Raw genomic sequence first — 12752 nt, 5'->3', positions numbered from 1 at the left:
AAATACATTATACAAACTGCGACGATTTATTTTATATACATACCTACTATATACCTATACTATTTATTATAGTACCTAAATCATATATACCTACCTATGTGTACCAGTGGCGTATATAGAAAATATTTTCGAGAGGGGCTACTATCGACAGAGTTAAATTACCACTGCTACCTAAGAATTACTAACAAGGCACTGTGGTACTTATCTACGTTTCATTTACAGAATGTCCCAAAACGATTTGACGTTGGACGCAAATTCTAAATAAGCATAAAGCACCATTAAAATATAACATACGTTTAAAATAATTTTAAAGTTTTTTAAAACATTTCGGGGGGGGGGCTATAGCCCACTAGGCACCCCCTATATACGCCAATGATGTGTACCTATGTACGTATATCGTTTAATTAATTATGAAATGTTGCTTCTTGCGTACAAAGTGGTAAGGTAAATCCAAATATATTTAAGTGTTAGCAAAACATATCGGTAATATCGGTTTCTTTACTTTTGATAATACTAGTTATATATAAGTTGACACATATACATATACATATACACATACACATATACGTAAAAAAATTAAAAATGCAGAAGAAGGGATAATATAAAAATAAATAAAACGATAATCAAGGCCGTAACTGGGGGGGATCCAGAGGTGTGGCCCCCCCGAAATTTTCAAAAGTAAAAACATTTTAACGGTGAATATAGTTTATTAACTATAAATTGTATTAAATAATAATTGATTGATGTAGCCTATATTATGAACTTGATATTCAAATGCAGCTCTTAACGTAGTAGCATCAGGCCCGTGGCCAGACCAAATCATCAGGTGGGGCAGACCAAATTTTAGAGGAGCGTTAAAAAAAAACAATATACTGCATGATATATCACTAAATAATACATATGCAAATTTAATAATTATTGGGGAACAACGATAAGGTCCAAGGGGATATGCCACCCTTGCCCCTCCATCGTAGCTACGGGCCTGAGTAGCATGCATGTAATATGTATAGACAGGTCCGAATTTAGGGGGGCACGGGTAGGCACAAGCCCGGGGGCGTCAGGTCTCAGGGACGGCAAAATATTTTAGCAAAAATAATTTTAAAAATTATGTACCAAATGAAAAATAAAATAAAACAATAAAAAAAATAAAAAAGTATGTTTTATTGTGTTATAAATTGTAAATTAAAAAAAAATTGTATTTTTATTATATTATAATTTGTTAATTAAAAAAAAAGGAAATTGAATGTTTTATTATGTTATAATTTATTTAATTTGTTAATTAAAAAAGGTACTAAACGATTTCCATTTATAAGTTAATTTTAATATTAAAGAATCTAGATTATGGAAGAAATAATAAGTGTTTTATTATCATTATTTATTTTTGGGGAGGAGGCATAAATTATATACCTACCCGGGGGCGAAAAATTTTTAAATACAGGCCTGTGCATAGAACGATTACACTATAGTCGTTCATCAAATCGAAGAGTCTATCCAAAAAAACGTTTAATATATGAGTGTATAAGATTATAATATTTGATATACTTTTAATAAATATATGAGCGAGCGATAAAACCAGATAGGCAGTCTATAAATAGTCTAGCACAAAGCCGGGACGGGGTTCCTAATTTTTCCCGATAAAATATGTAATCAATAATTGTTTTCAATTTTGTGAAAGAACTTACAAGTTTCTTTTCACAAATAATGCATTAAAAAAAATGTAATCTATACAGCCTATGACATTTCCACATGTAATAAAGAATTTTTATTTAAAATTTCATAATAATCTGACAAGTAGTTTTTGTGATTTTTGCGGACAAACAAGCAATCGCTATATCTGTATATAATAAATATAATACTTGTTGTACATAATACATAAGATATAAGATATCGATAATGGGTACTAGACAATAATATTGAAATTATATCGAAATTATGATATATTGATGGTCGACAATTATTTATCATCCCCCTTATTGGTATCTTTTTTAATCACCCCCGCCAGACTATGTGTTATCTTAGTCTAAATTCGATTCTGGCTCTGAGAATAGGAAATAGAGAGCGGTAAAGTCGCTCTGTAATCAATAACACAATTCACACTTATCATTTCTCACATAAATATTTTTATCTGTACTCAAAGTGGATATTTATATATCCACCTTGTCTGTACTATTATTATTCCATGGGGTTAGGTTAGGGGGTTAGGTTACTCATGGATAATAATAAACTGTCAGATCACGATAACAAAGAAGAGGCTGTAATATTCCGTGGTTGTCGGATTATTAGTAAGTATTGTCTATGGTTCGTGAAATGAACTTGTATCCTACTGGACTACTCATTATGAAACCGTAACGAAATCCATTACTTCATCGTGGAAAGTAAGAACCATTTATTCAAAAATGAGTTCGCCTAATACTGATGCCCTGTCTCCAAGAATAAAAAAGAAAAAATTAGACAGTCTAGAGTTAGATGAAGTAGAGTGAGTGTGTCATTTTTTTAAAATTATATCTTGTGCGATGGCTGTTATTAAAATTGTTTACAATTTGTTTTAGACATGAATCGGATTCGGAATCATTAACAGTTGATGATGGTCCTTGTGATTGTTGTGATACTGATTGTCCTGGATGTTTTCTACCATGTGAATCGTGTAGATCAGTCAAATGTGGTCCCCAATGTCGGTGAGTTTAACTTAAATTACTTAAAACTGATTCATTGAAAATTAATTGCTAATATATTTGATTTGTTTCAGTGTTGGCCGTGAATGGAAGTATGAAAGTGTTATAATTCAAGGAAAGTAAATTATTTCCTATTTTACCTAAAAAATTATAAATTTATTTGAAATGCAATTCTACTGATTCTTTTATATTTTATAACTATTTGTAAAATTTTTTTATAATGAATAATTGATATTTTTTAATCAACATAATACTTTATATACTTTCCGTAAATAATTTTTTTATTGTATTCCGATATAAATGCTTTTTTGCTACTTTATTTTTAATTTAACTAAATTATATTTTTATAGTTAAATTTCTTACTGATATTACCTTATAAACCAAGTAAGTTCTACTTTGCATACTGACATAGATTGTATTAAGCTGTACCTTTAGTAATAAATAACTATAAATAATAAAAATTTTACTTAAACAATTTATTACTTATTATTTATATTGTAGACCTCAGAATAAGACAACAAAGAATTAAAAATATTTAAATAGAATTACAAAACAAAAATTATGTATTTTCACTTTATGTGACACAACATTATATTATATTTATAAATATATATCGTCAAACAAGTAAATCGTTTAGTGTTCAATTTTGTATACATGATGTATACAAAATAATACATCTATTTAGAATTTTTATTACACAATGTCATATATGATTCTGATTATATTTAGTATAATTGTTTATTTTTCCAGAAAATTATAACCCATTTTGTAATAGTTGTGTTGAAATAAATGCATTCTGCTATGAGTTAATTATAATATTTATAAATATAAAAAAATTAAAAATATATAGTAATTTATTCAATATGCTTGATCAACGTTATTTACTATAATAATTATTTACCAGTGCATATTATTAATAAGTTGATAACCACCAAAGTTTGTTGATAATATTATTGTCAAGAAAACATTGAATAACCATCATAGAATATACTATAAACTAGTATATAAAAGCAGGAGCGATCACCCCCCTTGAATCTGTATTTAAGGAATCAATTATACGAGTTTGTGAGATACACATTATAATTTTTTTTAATGTGGATCATTTCATAACAAAATCAAATTATGTGTGGCTGTGATACTGAATTGGGCTTTTTTGCGGGTCCATACTTAGTGAAAAATCAAATAAAACACGTGTAACTTTCAAAACACGGACAGGTGTTTAAAAAGAACTACATTAAAGTCGATTCTAAGTGGATCTGACATAAGATTAAAAAAAAAACCACAAATATCAAGGATTCACCCGATTTAAATATTACCAACATTTAACTTGTACATTTTTAGCCTGAATTGAAAAAAAATATGAGTTGCCCCTTCTAGAAGTAAGTCTAAATAAGCCCCCGTATAAAAATGTATACAAAATAAATACATATATATATATATATTTATATATATAAATATGCTGTGACACGGAGATAGATAACAATAATGCCATCTATGTTCACTGACAATAGAATATTATTCTGTCATTATAGTTTTGCTCGTTATTTATTAATTATGTAGGTAGATTTTGTATTTATTCTTTAGTCTTGGAAGTCAATGTTTTTATTTTGTTACATAATCTATCATTATTTAGTTATACAATATGATATAAATAAATAAATAATAATAATAAATACAAATATTTAAAACTGCATTTGTTTAAATACTTTTCTAACTAGGTAATTGTATTTTATTATTAATTGTTTTTAATAATTATATGTTATGTATTTTAAAATTATAAACTGAATTATTATTTTTTTTATCATTTATTAGCATGAATAACATAAGTTATGTTCTTATCTGTACTTTATGATTATAATAATTTATGTGTAATAGGTATGTTTTGTCATAATTAATAAACATAAAAGTAAATTGTTTAAAAAAATGTTTTCTTTTTATTAATTTAAAATGTATTAAAATCATATGTTGTAGTTTATTCATTTTTAATATTACCATTGATTATAGAATATTCTATAATCAATGATATTACTAACTTTTATTGTCATGAAATAAATATATTACAATACCTTTAACTCAGTGGCGTGCCTAGATATTTTTTTTATTTGGGTGGGGGGTTTATATTTTTCATACCACTTATTTCAAATGTATTTAAAAGATAATAATTTTGGTAATTATTAATTTTATAGTACCTACTACATCTATATCTAGATCGAAAATCGATTATATGTACATGGTAAACAACCCGGGAAAATGTTTTTATAATATTAAACTTAATTTACCATATAAAATACTAAGTAAAACGTTTTTCTAAATTCGTTAATATTTTGGAAGGGGGTTTGAATATAACATTATAAAATAGTATAACAGTAATTAGATTACTTACTGCAACCCCACCATTTGGTGTTTGGTTCAAAAGAATGCCACCATAGCGCTGTATATGCATGAGACCAAATATTTGGTCAAGTTGTTTATACATTCTCTTATCTATGTCTCAGTTATTTGTGATATCCACAGAACATATTTTGAATAATATTACTGATATTATGATAATAAATAAAAATTATTTATTAATTTGTTATTAAAACCATCATTTACTATAGTTTATAATTATTAATTATTGTTAAATAGTGGGTACTGCTACAGCGAACTAGTGTTAAATGTAATTGTTGGTTAATGACATTGATTGGTGTTAAGTTTAGTAGACTTCTGCTCTGTACGCTCAATATAAACCGGTTTTTATTCTCAATTGAATTAATTAAGTTTTTACCTGATGGATTTCACGACAAATAACTGATCGAGTTCTATTCTCAATTATAATGGGCATTTACGGTGTGTACATTGTATCCAAATCGGGTGGGCTAATATTCAACTACGACTATACAGTGCCAAAAATTGAAACTGAACAGACGTTTAGTTATCCGTTGGATTTAAAATTGTCATATGAAAATAACCGATTGTTGGTGTCATTTGGTCAGCGAGACAACATCAAAGGTAATAAATAGTTTAAATAAATGAACTAATGTAGATGGGTATTTTACAGTGTATTTAATACATTTTATTATATTTTATTGTATTTACTAACCAATGACTAGTGATTATTAGAAATGAAAAGAGTTTATGGTGTATTGTTTTTGTGTTTAGATAACAAAAAATGTTAACAAGACAAGTTATAAAGATGAGAGATGTTGATAAGTTTAAGAATTTTAAATCAGTTTTGCTGAAGAATAACGATAATGAGGGACAATTTTTCATTGGACAAAATGTAAATAGATTTAGTGAAAAGAAATAATAGGTTTATTTTTTAACTAAAAGATACCTATAATGTAAAAAGTTAATTTTACTTAATAGTTGCATGAGAATAGAGTAGACAATGGAATAAAGAATAGTATAACAGAAACTATAATGTGAAGAATGTAAGACAGATATTAGGACTAAATGAGAAATAAATATAAAAAGGTTAGTTTGGAATATAATAAATGAAGATTTAATTTACTAATCTTAAAATGTCAATTTAAGTCGGCAGAATAATAGGCATAATTTTTTCTAAGAATAACATAAACAATGCTTTTTATTTTTTATTTCAGTTGGTCATGTTTTATTGGCAATCAATGGAATTCCTGTGTCTGGCAGAAAACTAGAAGATAACAAAGATGCATTAGAAATGTTGGATGATGCTGCTAATTATCCACTTAATTTGAAATTTGGTCGACCAAAGATGACTGTCAATGAAAAGATATTCCTAGCTAGTATGTTTTATCCGTTGTTTGCGATTGCATCACAATTAAGTCCAGAACCCAGAAGTTCTGGAATTGAAACATTGGAGGCTGATACATTTAAACTGCAATGTTTTCAAACTTTAACTGGTATGAAATAAAAGTTTCCTACTTTTTTTCTTTTGTGAACTTTAAATTGTGTTTTAGGAATAAAATTTATTGTTATTGCTGATCCAACACATACTGGTCTTGAACAACTTCTTAAGAAAATTTATGAGATATATGCTGATTTTGCCTTAAAAAATCCATTCTATTCTTTAGAAATGCCTATTCGATGTGAAATGTTTGATACTAATTTACAAGCTCTTCTGGAACAAGCTGATAAAAATGGTATAAATGGTATTTAATCTAGTAAAATTTTTACTATCATTTTTGTTTTATTCTGTTTATACTTAATTATCAAGTTTTATATATTATTGCATTTTAAGTTACTATTAAAATTATGTTATTAGAAAAGTTAAGTTTAAATTTATAAATAAATGTTATTTATACTTTTTTTTAACTATTAATCAAAGCACGGTATTTACTGCTTGATGTAATTATATTTTTAGAGATGAATGGTTAATTTTATAAACCAGTAATATATTTAGTAATATTATATAATATAATATTTTCTAAAACATCTCTATTCAACTCTAGTGTCTAATAAATGGATTACAAAAAAATTGTAAAATTGTTATGCATTTTATAACATCAATTTATCGTCATTGTTGTGAGAGGAAAATTATTTTGGCATTTTATATATTTTTTAGCTTAATAAAATATAATTACTAAATGATAATGTATAATACAAGGTTGATATATTAAATATGACATTAGGTATTAACGTTAATACTTAATTATAGTTTAAATTATGTTTAGATAAATGTTTTTATCAATTAATGTAAATTTATTTAAATATCTAAGTCAAATTATCCAAGAAAGCTCATCAAAAACATTAAAAATATTTTTATAGCCTGATGAAATTAAAATAGTATTTGTAATTTAAAATTTTTTTTTGTTATTGAAATATTTATTTAATGAAAAATAAAATATACATTTATTGATTTTTAAGTTCTTATAAATATTACAAATTTAGATACGAGGTCTTCCAACATTTTTTAATACAATATAAAAATATAAAGTACAATTTATAATATTTATAACTATACTACTGGTTAAGAAAATATAATTAATTAACAATCTGCTCTACATTTTAGTGCCGTGGTAAAACAACGTTGTTCCCAATTTGAATTTGACAATGTCCATTCATTATAATCTATTTTGCCATTGTGATCTACTAATATAATTGTGTGGGTTCTAAAATTAAAAATAAATAAATAATTAAATCGTATAATTTTTTTTTTATGATTATAATTTACCGAGTTCCATATCGAAGAGCTGGTATCTCCACAAAAACAGAGCTGTACAATTTTTGACCATCATTGCCTTGATGGTTTGGAGACATTTTGGTTATCATCTCATCAGGATAATGCCTGAAATATATTTAGATTAAATTTGTTATTCCGTACAGTAATTATTTATCTTACTTTTTGTCCCATTTCAAAAGATTTAAAAGTTCTTCAATCAATATATCTTTAGTATTGCTATGCCCATATTTCTTGACAATTTCATTGAAACGTCTTTCACCATTTGCCACCTTTAAAAAAGGAGCATTGCCGAAACCTTGAACGCCGTTTGGCAAGCTTTCCACTTTCAGACCGTTATCGTCTTTGATGCAGTTGGTAAAGAAATGAGTTTCTAAAAATGATTCACTATATATACATTTGCAGATGTCTAAATTGTCTCACACAATGTAACTCGACCGACTGTTGAAATTATTATTCATGCTAACCTCATAGTGATTGTAATCAGTTGAAACCCGTTGTACACGTCCTGCAATCTTTGCATGTAGTCCGGGGCCGGAGTATCGCCTTTAACGAAATCCTCGACCAGTCGACCCCTAGACTTGGCGTTCGGCCGTTGATCGCGTTGGAATACATTCAACAGAATGGCCAGTTTGCCGCGAACGTTTAGAGCCATCCATGTACCACCTACGCTCGACGGTTCCAAATCGCGCCCTGCGCATCGGAACGGTGCCAACGATCGTATTTTTTAAATAGTGTTTCATTAAATCGTGTCATAAAAATCACCATGACACCAAATAATATTAATGTTCTCACGTCTTACCTCCGATCACATCCCGGTCCTCTGACCAATAGTCCGCGGGCAACGTCGCACGGTCATAATATTCGTCTCGGTTTGATGCAACGATTAACCGGTACCCGCCATTCATGTGTTGCACACTGCTAATGAATACGATGCACATAATGACGGAGAATATTGATTAGCCCGTGCTCGATAAAAATTAATCAGCCTTGTATATTAACAGACATTTATTCACTTTTCGCAGAAACTTGGCACATATACATGACACGTATTCGAGAGACCATACAATTCGTTTTAAGTTTTTAAAATATACATCCTGCCTATGGATTCTACTTAATCTAATCTAACCTTTTCAGATCCCAGGGTCACTGTAGTGTACCTTATTTTCAATAATTCATTACGTAGCATCTTGTTAATAGATTAGTTCGAACAAGCGATAACGTTATTTTAGTATACATATAATCCGGTAAAAACCCGATTAAAATAGTAATAGAAAGAATAACAATCGATAAAAATGATAGTTTTAACTTAATTATAGATATAATATCAATAATTAAATTTCTACAATGATTTATTGCTTATCTGTTATATTGCACTTGATTTGGTCAACGGTTTTTTTTTCCTGGTAGTGAAGTTAGTAACGAATCTATACAAACGTTTTTCGTTGTCATGAATACAATTTTACGAGTTTTATATCAGTTAATATGGAGGTACATTAACGTGTACGGTAGGCCTTCATGACAAAAAAAAATCATATGATAATCCTATTATTATTTCGAGTTATTTTATTACTGCGTTTATATTGTTTATGGAAATCATTACCATATAAAGGTTTTATTTTCTGTATTGTTATAATAAAATAATATATAATCGAAGTGTCGAAATTACGGTCCTCTGATATTTTAACGATACTGAACGCAGATGATTCAGAAATTGATAATTCGTTGTCTGGTGATGAAATTGACGACTTTCCACACGAAGAGTTAGATAATCCTCGTGTCCGTATGTACTGGGAAAAAGATACTCGCGTACCTCCTGTTGTAGATAATATGACAAAAGATCGTTTTTTTTTCAATTCGATCAAATATTCATTTTATTGATAATATGACAATACCACCAGGCAATAAAGATGTTTTTATAAAAGTTCGGCCACTATACGATACAATTAAAAAAAAATGTAATTCTCTTCCTATGGAGAGGAATATTTGTATTGACGAACAAATGGTCCCTTTTAAGGGCCATTTATCAATAAAACAGTATATAAGAAATAAATCTAACCCATGGGGTATAAAAATTTTAGTACCATTTAAATGAAATAATATAATTTTTTCTATTTTAGTTTTTTTTTTATCGTTTTATAAATACTTAGGTAGGTACCAGTATTTTTGTAAATTATTATTTATTATAATTATTATTTACATTAAATTGGTTTTTTTTGTTAATTTTATATATTTTTTTATATATTTATTTGTATTGTTTTATACGTTTTAGATACCTTTTAAAGTTATAATTAATGTGTAAATAAATTTAAATGTGTACAATTTACTACTCATATCACCAAAATAATTCACATCGATTGAAAACCAGAGTACACCATAGTGTACTACCATGAATTTTCCAAAAAAATGATCGAATTTTTTTTTTTAATTTTTAAGTATTATAAAGTTCATATTTATACATAATATTGAAAACAACATTTTTTTTCTATAAAAAAATGTGGGTGGGTCTGAAAAGGTTAATGTTGCTCAGAGAAATCGCTAAAAGTTGCTGTCCTTATCAGTCAATAGGCATAATGTATTTTATACTCTTCTTTTACCTTCAATTATTATAGTATATGTTTACGATTATTAATTTATATAATGTATTACGCAGCGACTAATCCCGATCAAGCGGTAATATCTAATTCCAGTTTGTTTTCCGACCCTTTATTCGTTTTTACAATATTTTAAAACATTTCATATTATTCTGTGATAATAGTTCTTTGATAATAGGTAGGTACTGCGCCTGCGTGTCTATTAATACAATATTATAAATTTGTTTTTCAATGTGCGAACAAAGGCAAATTAAAAAAAAAAAAAAAAATTTGTTTTATTATTCCACAAAAATACAGAATAATACCAAAAAATCCCCACAGTTTTTATTTTTCATTTTTTGTTTGGATGTTGTTATTTCCTGAAATTGTTCTCAATGAGTTGCTGCAGGCGAAAAATGATAGGTTTTCATTGGTTCAAGTATTTTTCATTAGATTTAAAACCTTGAAGCTTATCTGCCATAACTTCTCTAATATTATTTTACTGTTTATTTTTACTGTGTGATGAAATTCCGTAATTGAATTATTGATTAATTTTTTCAGTCAACAAGATATAATTATACGTCCAGGAGCATGGTGTGGCACAGTTTTCAGCCGCAGTCGTCTTCCGGGTGCTGCGGTTAAGCTGCATTTTGCGTTACTAGTTTTTTGGATGGGTGACCATCTGACCATCCTAGAATTCAGCAACGAAGCATCTACGGATGACATGTTTTGTTCCATTATTATAAATAATTAATGTGACTTATGACCAGATAGGTCGTGGCTTAGTAATAAAAAATCTATATATATATATATATTGATATGATTGTGTATATTGTATTACATGTAGAGCGTTTTTTTTTATCGTGATTTCCCCAGTAGGCCTAATCCATGACAGAAAAAATGAATCCCAGTCTGATGATAGAAGAACCGCGTAAAATGTTTACACGGTTTTTAAGTTTAATATTACGTTTATTTTTTCAAATATAAATGCAATTACGCAAAAGGATAATTTTCTTTTTTCCCTACCTGTATTTAATTCAGATAAACAAAATAATGTAAAGTATTGCAGTATACATTTCCGTGGATAAAATTGGTGTTAAAAAAAATTATATTTACAAAAACTCCTCATGAAAATAATTAAGTTTCTGAATTCAACTCTGTACCTATACTGTTGTAGTAATTACAATAATTGCAGTAGCTCATCAGTTACAGACGTTCCAATTTAAAATTTAAATTATTATCTATTATAATACCGATCTTCTATTTTGATATTACTAAACACGAAATTTAAATTATTTCGAAAATATTAATTAATTGACAAATTTTTATGGTCATTTGGTCTTAACCTAAATGAAAAAATACAATTTTGGTTTTTATATTTTCAAACCATACATTATTGAACTTTCTTGTGTAAAATGAAAACTGCTTCTGCAATTCACACTTATTAAGCAATGATTATTATAACTGTAAAGTAACGATAAATTAATTTTATACTTAAATAAACCTAGATAAGAACATAACATTAATTAGTATTATGTTTTCAGACCTTCCAATTAAATAAACTTACTAGTTGAAGTAAAAAGTAACTTATAAAGTTGCCAGAGGTACATTTTCTTGAACCGCCGAATTTTAATGATTTGAAATTCTTAACATATTAAATGTTATTATATAGTTTGTGCATGTATATGCCAAATATTCCGATAATGTTCCATCCAGTGACGCCGAACCCTATGCTTAGATCAAGCCGCGGCCTGACCATATTTTTTTTTAAATGAGACCGAGGATCAGAGGGATCTATGGTTTGCACTTTGCAATGTTCTGACCTCACGATTATTTTCACGAGGAATGCCGGCGGACTCTGTCGAATCGGTACTTGTATGAAAGGAACGGAAACGTTCAAATGTGAATTACCTAAATTAAAATACATAATAAAATATTTTTCGGAACGTTATTTGTCGATACATATCTAACTAGTATGAATCATGATTAATACTTGTAATGTGAGAGTACAAATTATTTTTCTATGCAAAGTAAAAATGTAGATTCGTGGTCGCTGGGGTGCTTGAGAGGCCGTTGTATTTTTATTTGGCCTGAGTAAAATTTTAAAAGCTCAACGCCCTTGGTTCCGTTGTATGTGCACATTAATTATGGACCCAATTTAGCCTATTCTTAAAGCAAATGGGTAGTCCGTTAAAATATAAATCTCCGTAAATTTTTAATTTTTATATTTCGAATTTCGATTAAAATTTGATTCAATTACAATTCGTGTACATAAATGATAGAACACAATGCCCGTCTGTACACAAATTATGTAATTGCAGGGATTTTCATTATTACGGTCCACCAATCGCATTTAGGGATAAGGCT

The 12752-nt window shown here is 27.9% G+C and overlaps 3 protein-coding genes across 5 annotated transcripts; 2 read left to right on the top strand and 1 right to left on the bottom strand.

Annotated features, from left to right (window-relative positions):
- Window positions 1–2131: 2131 nt before the first annotated feature.
- LOC112693568 (ARL14 effector protein-like) lies at window positions 2132–2813 on the top strand. The gene is made up of 3 exons (XM_025568690.1): window positions 2132–2476; window positions 2550–2675; window positions 2747–2813. Exons 1-3 carry the CDS (start codon window positions 2397–2399, stop codon window positions 2793–2795), a joined length of 255 nt encoding a protein of 84 aa, XP_025424475.1. The 5' UTR covers window positions 2132–2396; the 3' UTR covers window positions 2796–2813.
- Window positions 2814–5209: 2396 nt separating this feature from the next.
- LOC112693579 (trafficking protein particle complex subunit 4) lies at window positions 5210–11126 on the top strand. Of its 2 annotated transcripts, XM_025568701.1 has the most exons (4): window positions 5210–5663; window positions 6257–6535; window positions 6593–6775; window positions 10947–11126. In XM_025568701.1, exons 1-4 carry the CDS (start codon window positions 5489–5491, stop codon window positions 10958–10960), a joined length of 651 nt encoding a protein of 216 aa, XP_025424486.1. In that variant the 5' UTR covers window positions 5210–5488; the 3' UTR covers window positions 10961–11126. The 2 variants fall into 2 exon arrangements, with proteins under 2 accessions (XP_025424486.1, XP_025424485.1); XM_025568700.1 differs by lacking the exon at window positions 10947–11126 and having other exon boundaries at window positions 6593–6841.
- Window positions 7557–9154, bottom strand: LOC112693578 (transport and Golgi organization 2 homolog). 2 transcript variants are annotated; one of them, XM_025568699.1, is made up of 6 exons: window positions 8942–9154; window positions 8615–8733; window positions 8280–8505; window positions 7975–8199; window positions 7807–7920; window positions 7557–7744 (listed from the first exon to the last, which is right to left on the bottom strand). In XM_025568699.1, exons 2-6 carry the CDS (start codon window positions 8718–8720, stop codon window positions 7621–7623), a joined length of 795 nt encoding a protein of 264 aa, XP_025424484.1. In that variant the 5' UTR covers window positions 8721–8733; window positions 8942–9154; the 3' UTR covers window positions 7557–7620. The 2 variants fall into 2 exon arrangements, with proteins under 2 accessions (XP_025424484.1, XP_025424483.1); XM_025568698.1 differs by having other exon boundaries at window positions 8615–9154.
- Window positions 11127–12752: the final 1626 nt, after the last annotated feature.

This window comes from Sipha flava, unplaced genomic scaffold, assembly GCF_003268045.1.
Source record: "Sipha flava isolate LNK unplaced genomic scaffold, YSA_version1 88_pilon_pilon, whole genome shotgun sequence".
Lineage (NCBI taxonomy): Eukaryota > Metazoa > Arthropoda > Insecta > Hemiptera > Aphididae > Sipha > Sipha flava.
This window is presented reverse-complemented; position numbering and strand designations above follow the sequence as displayed.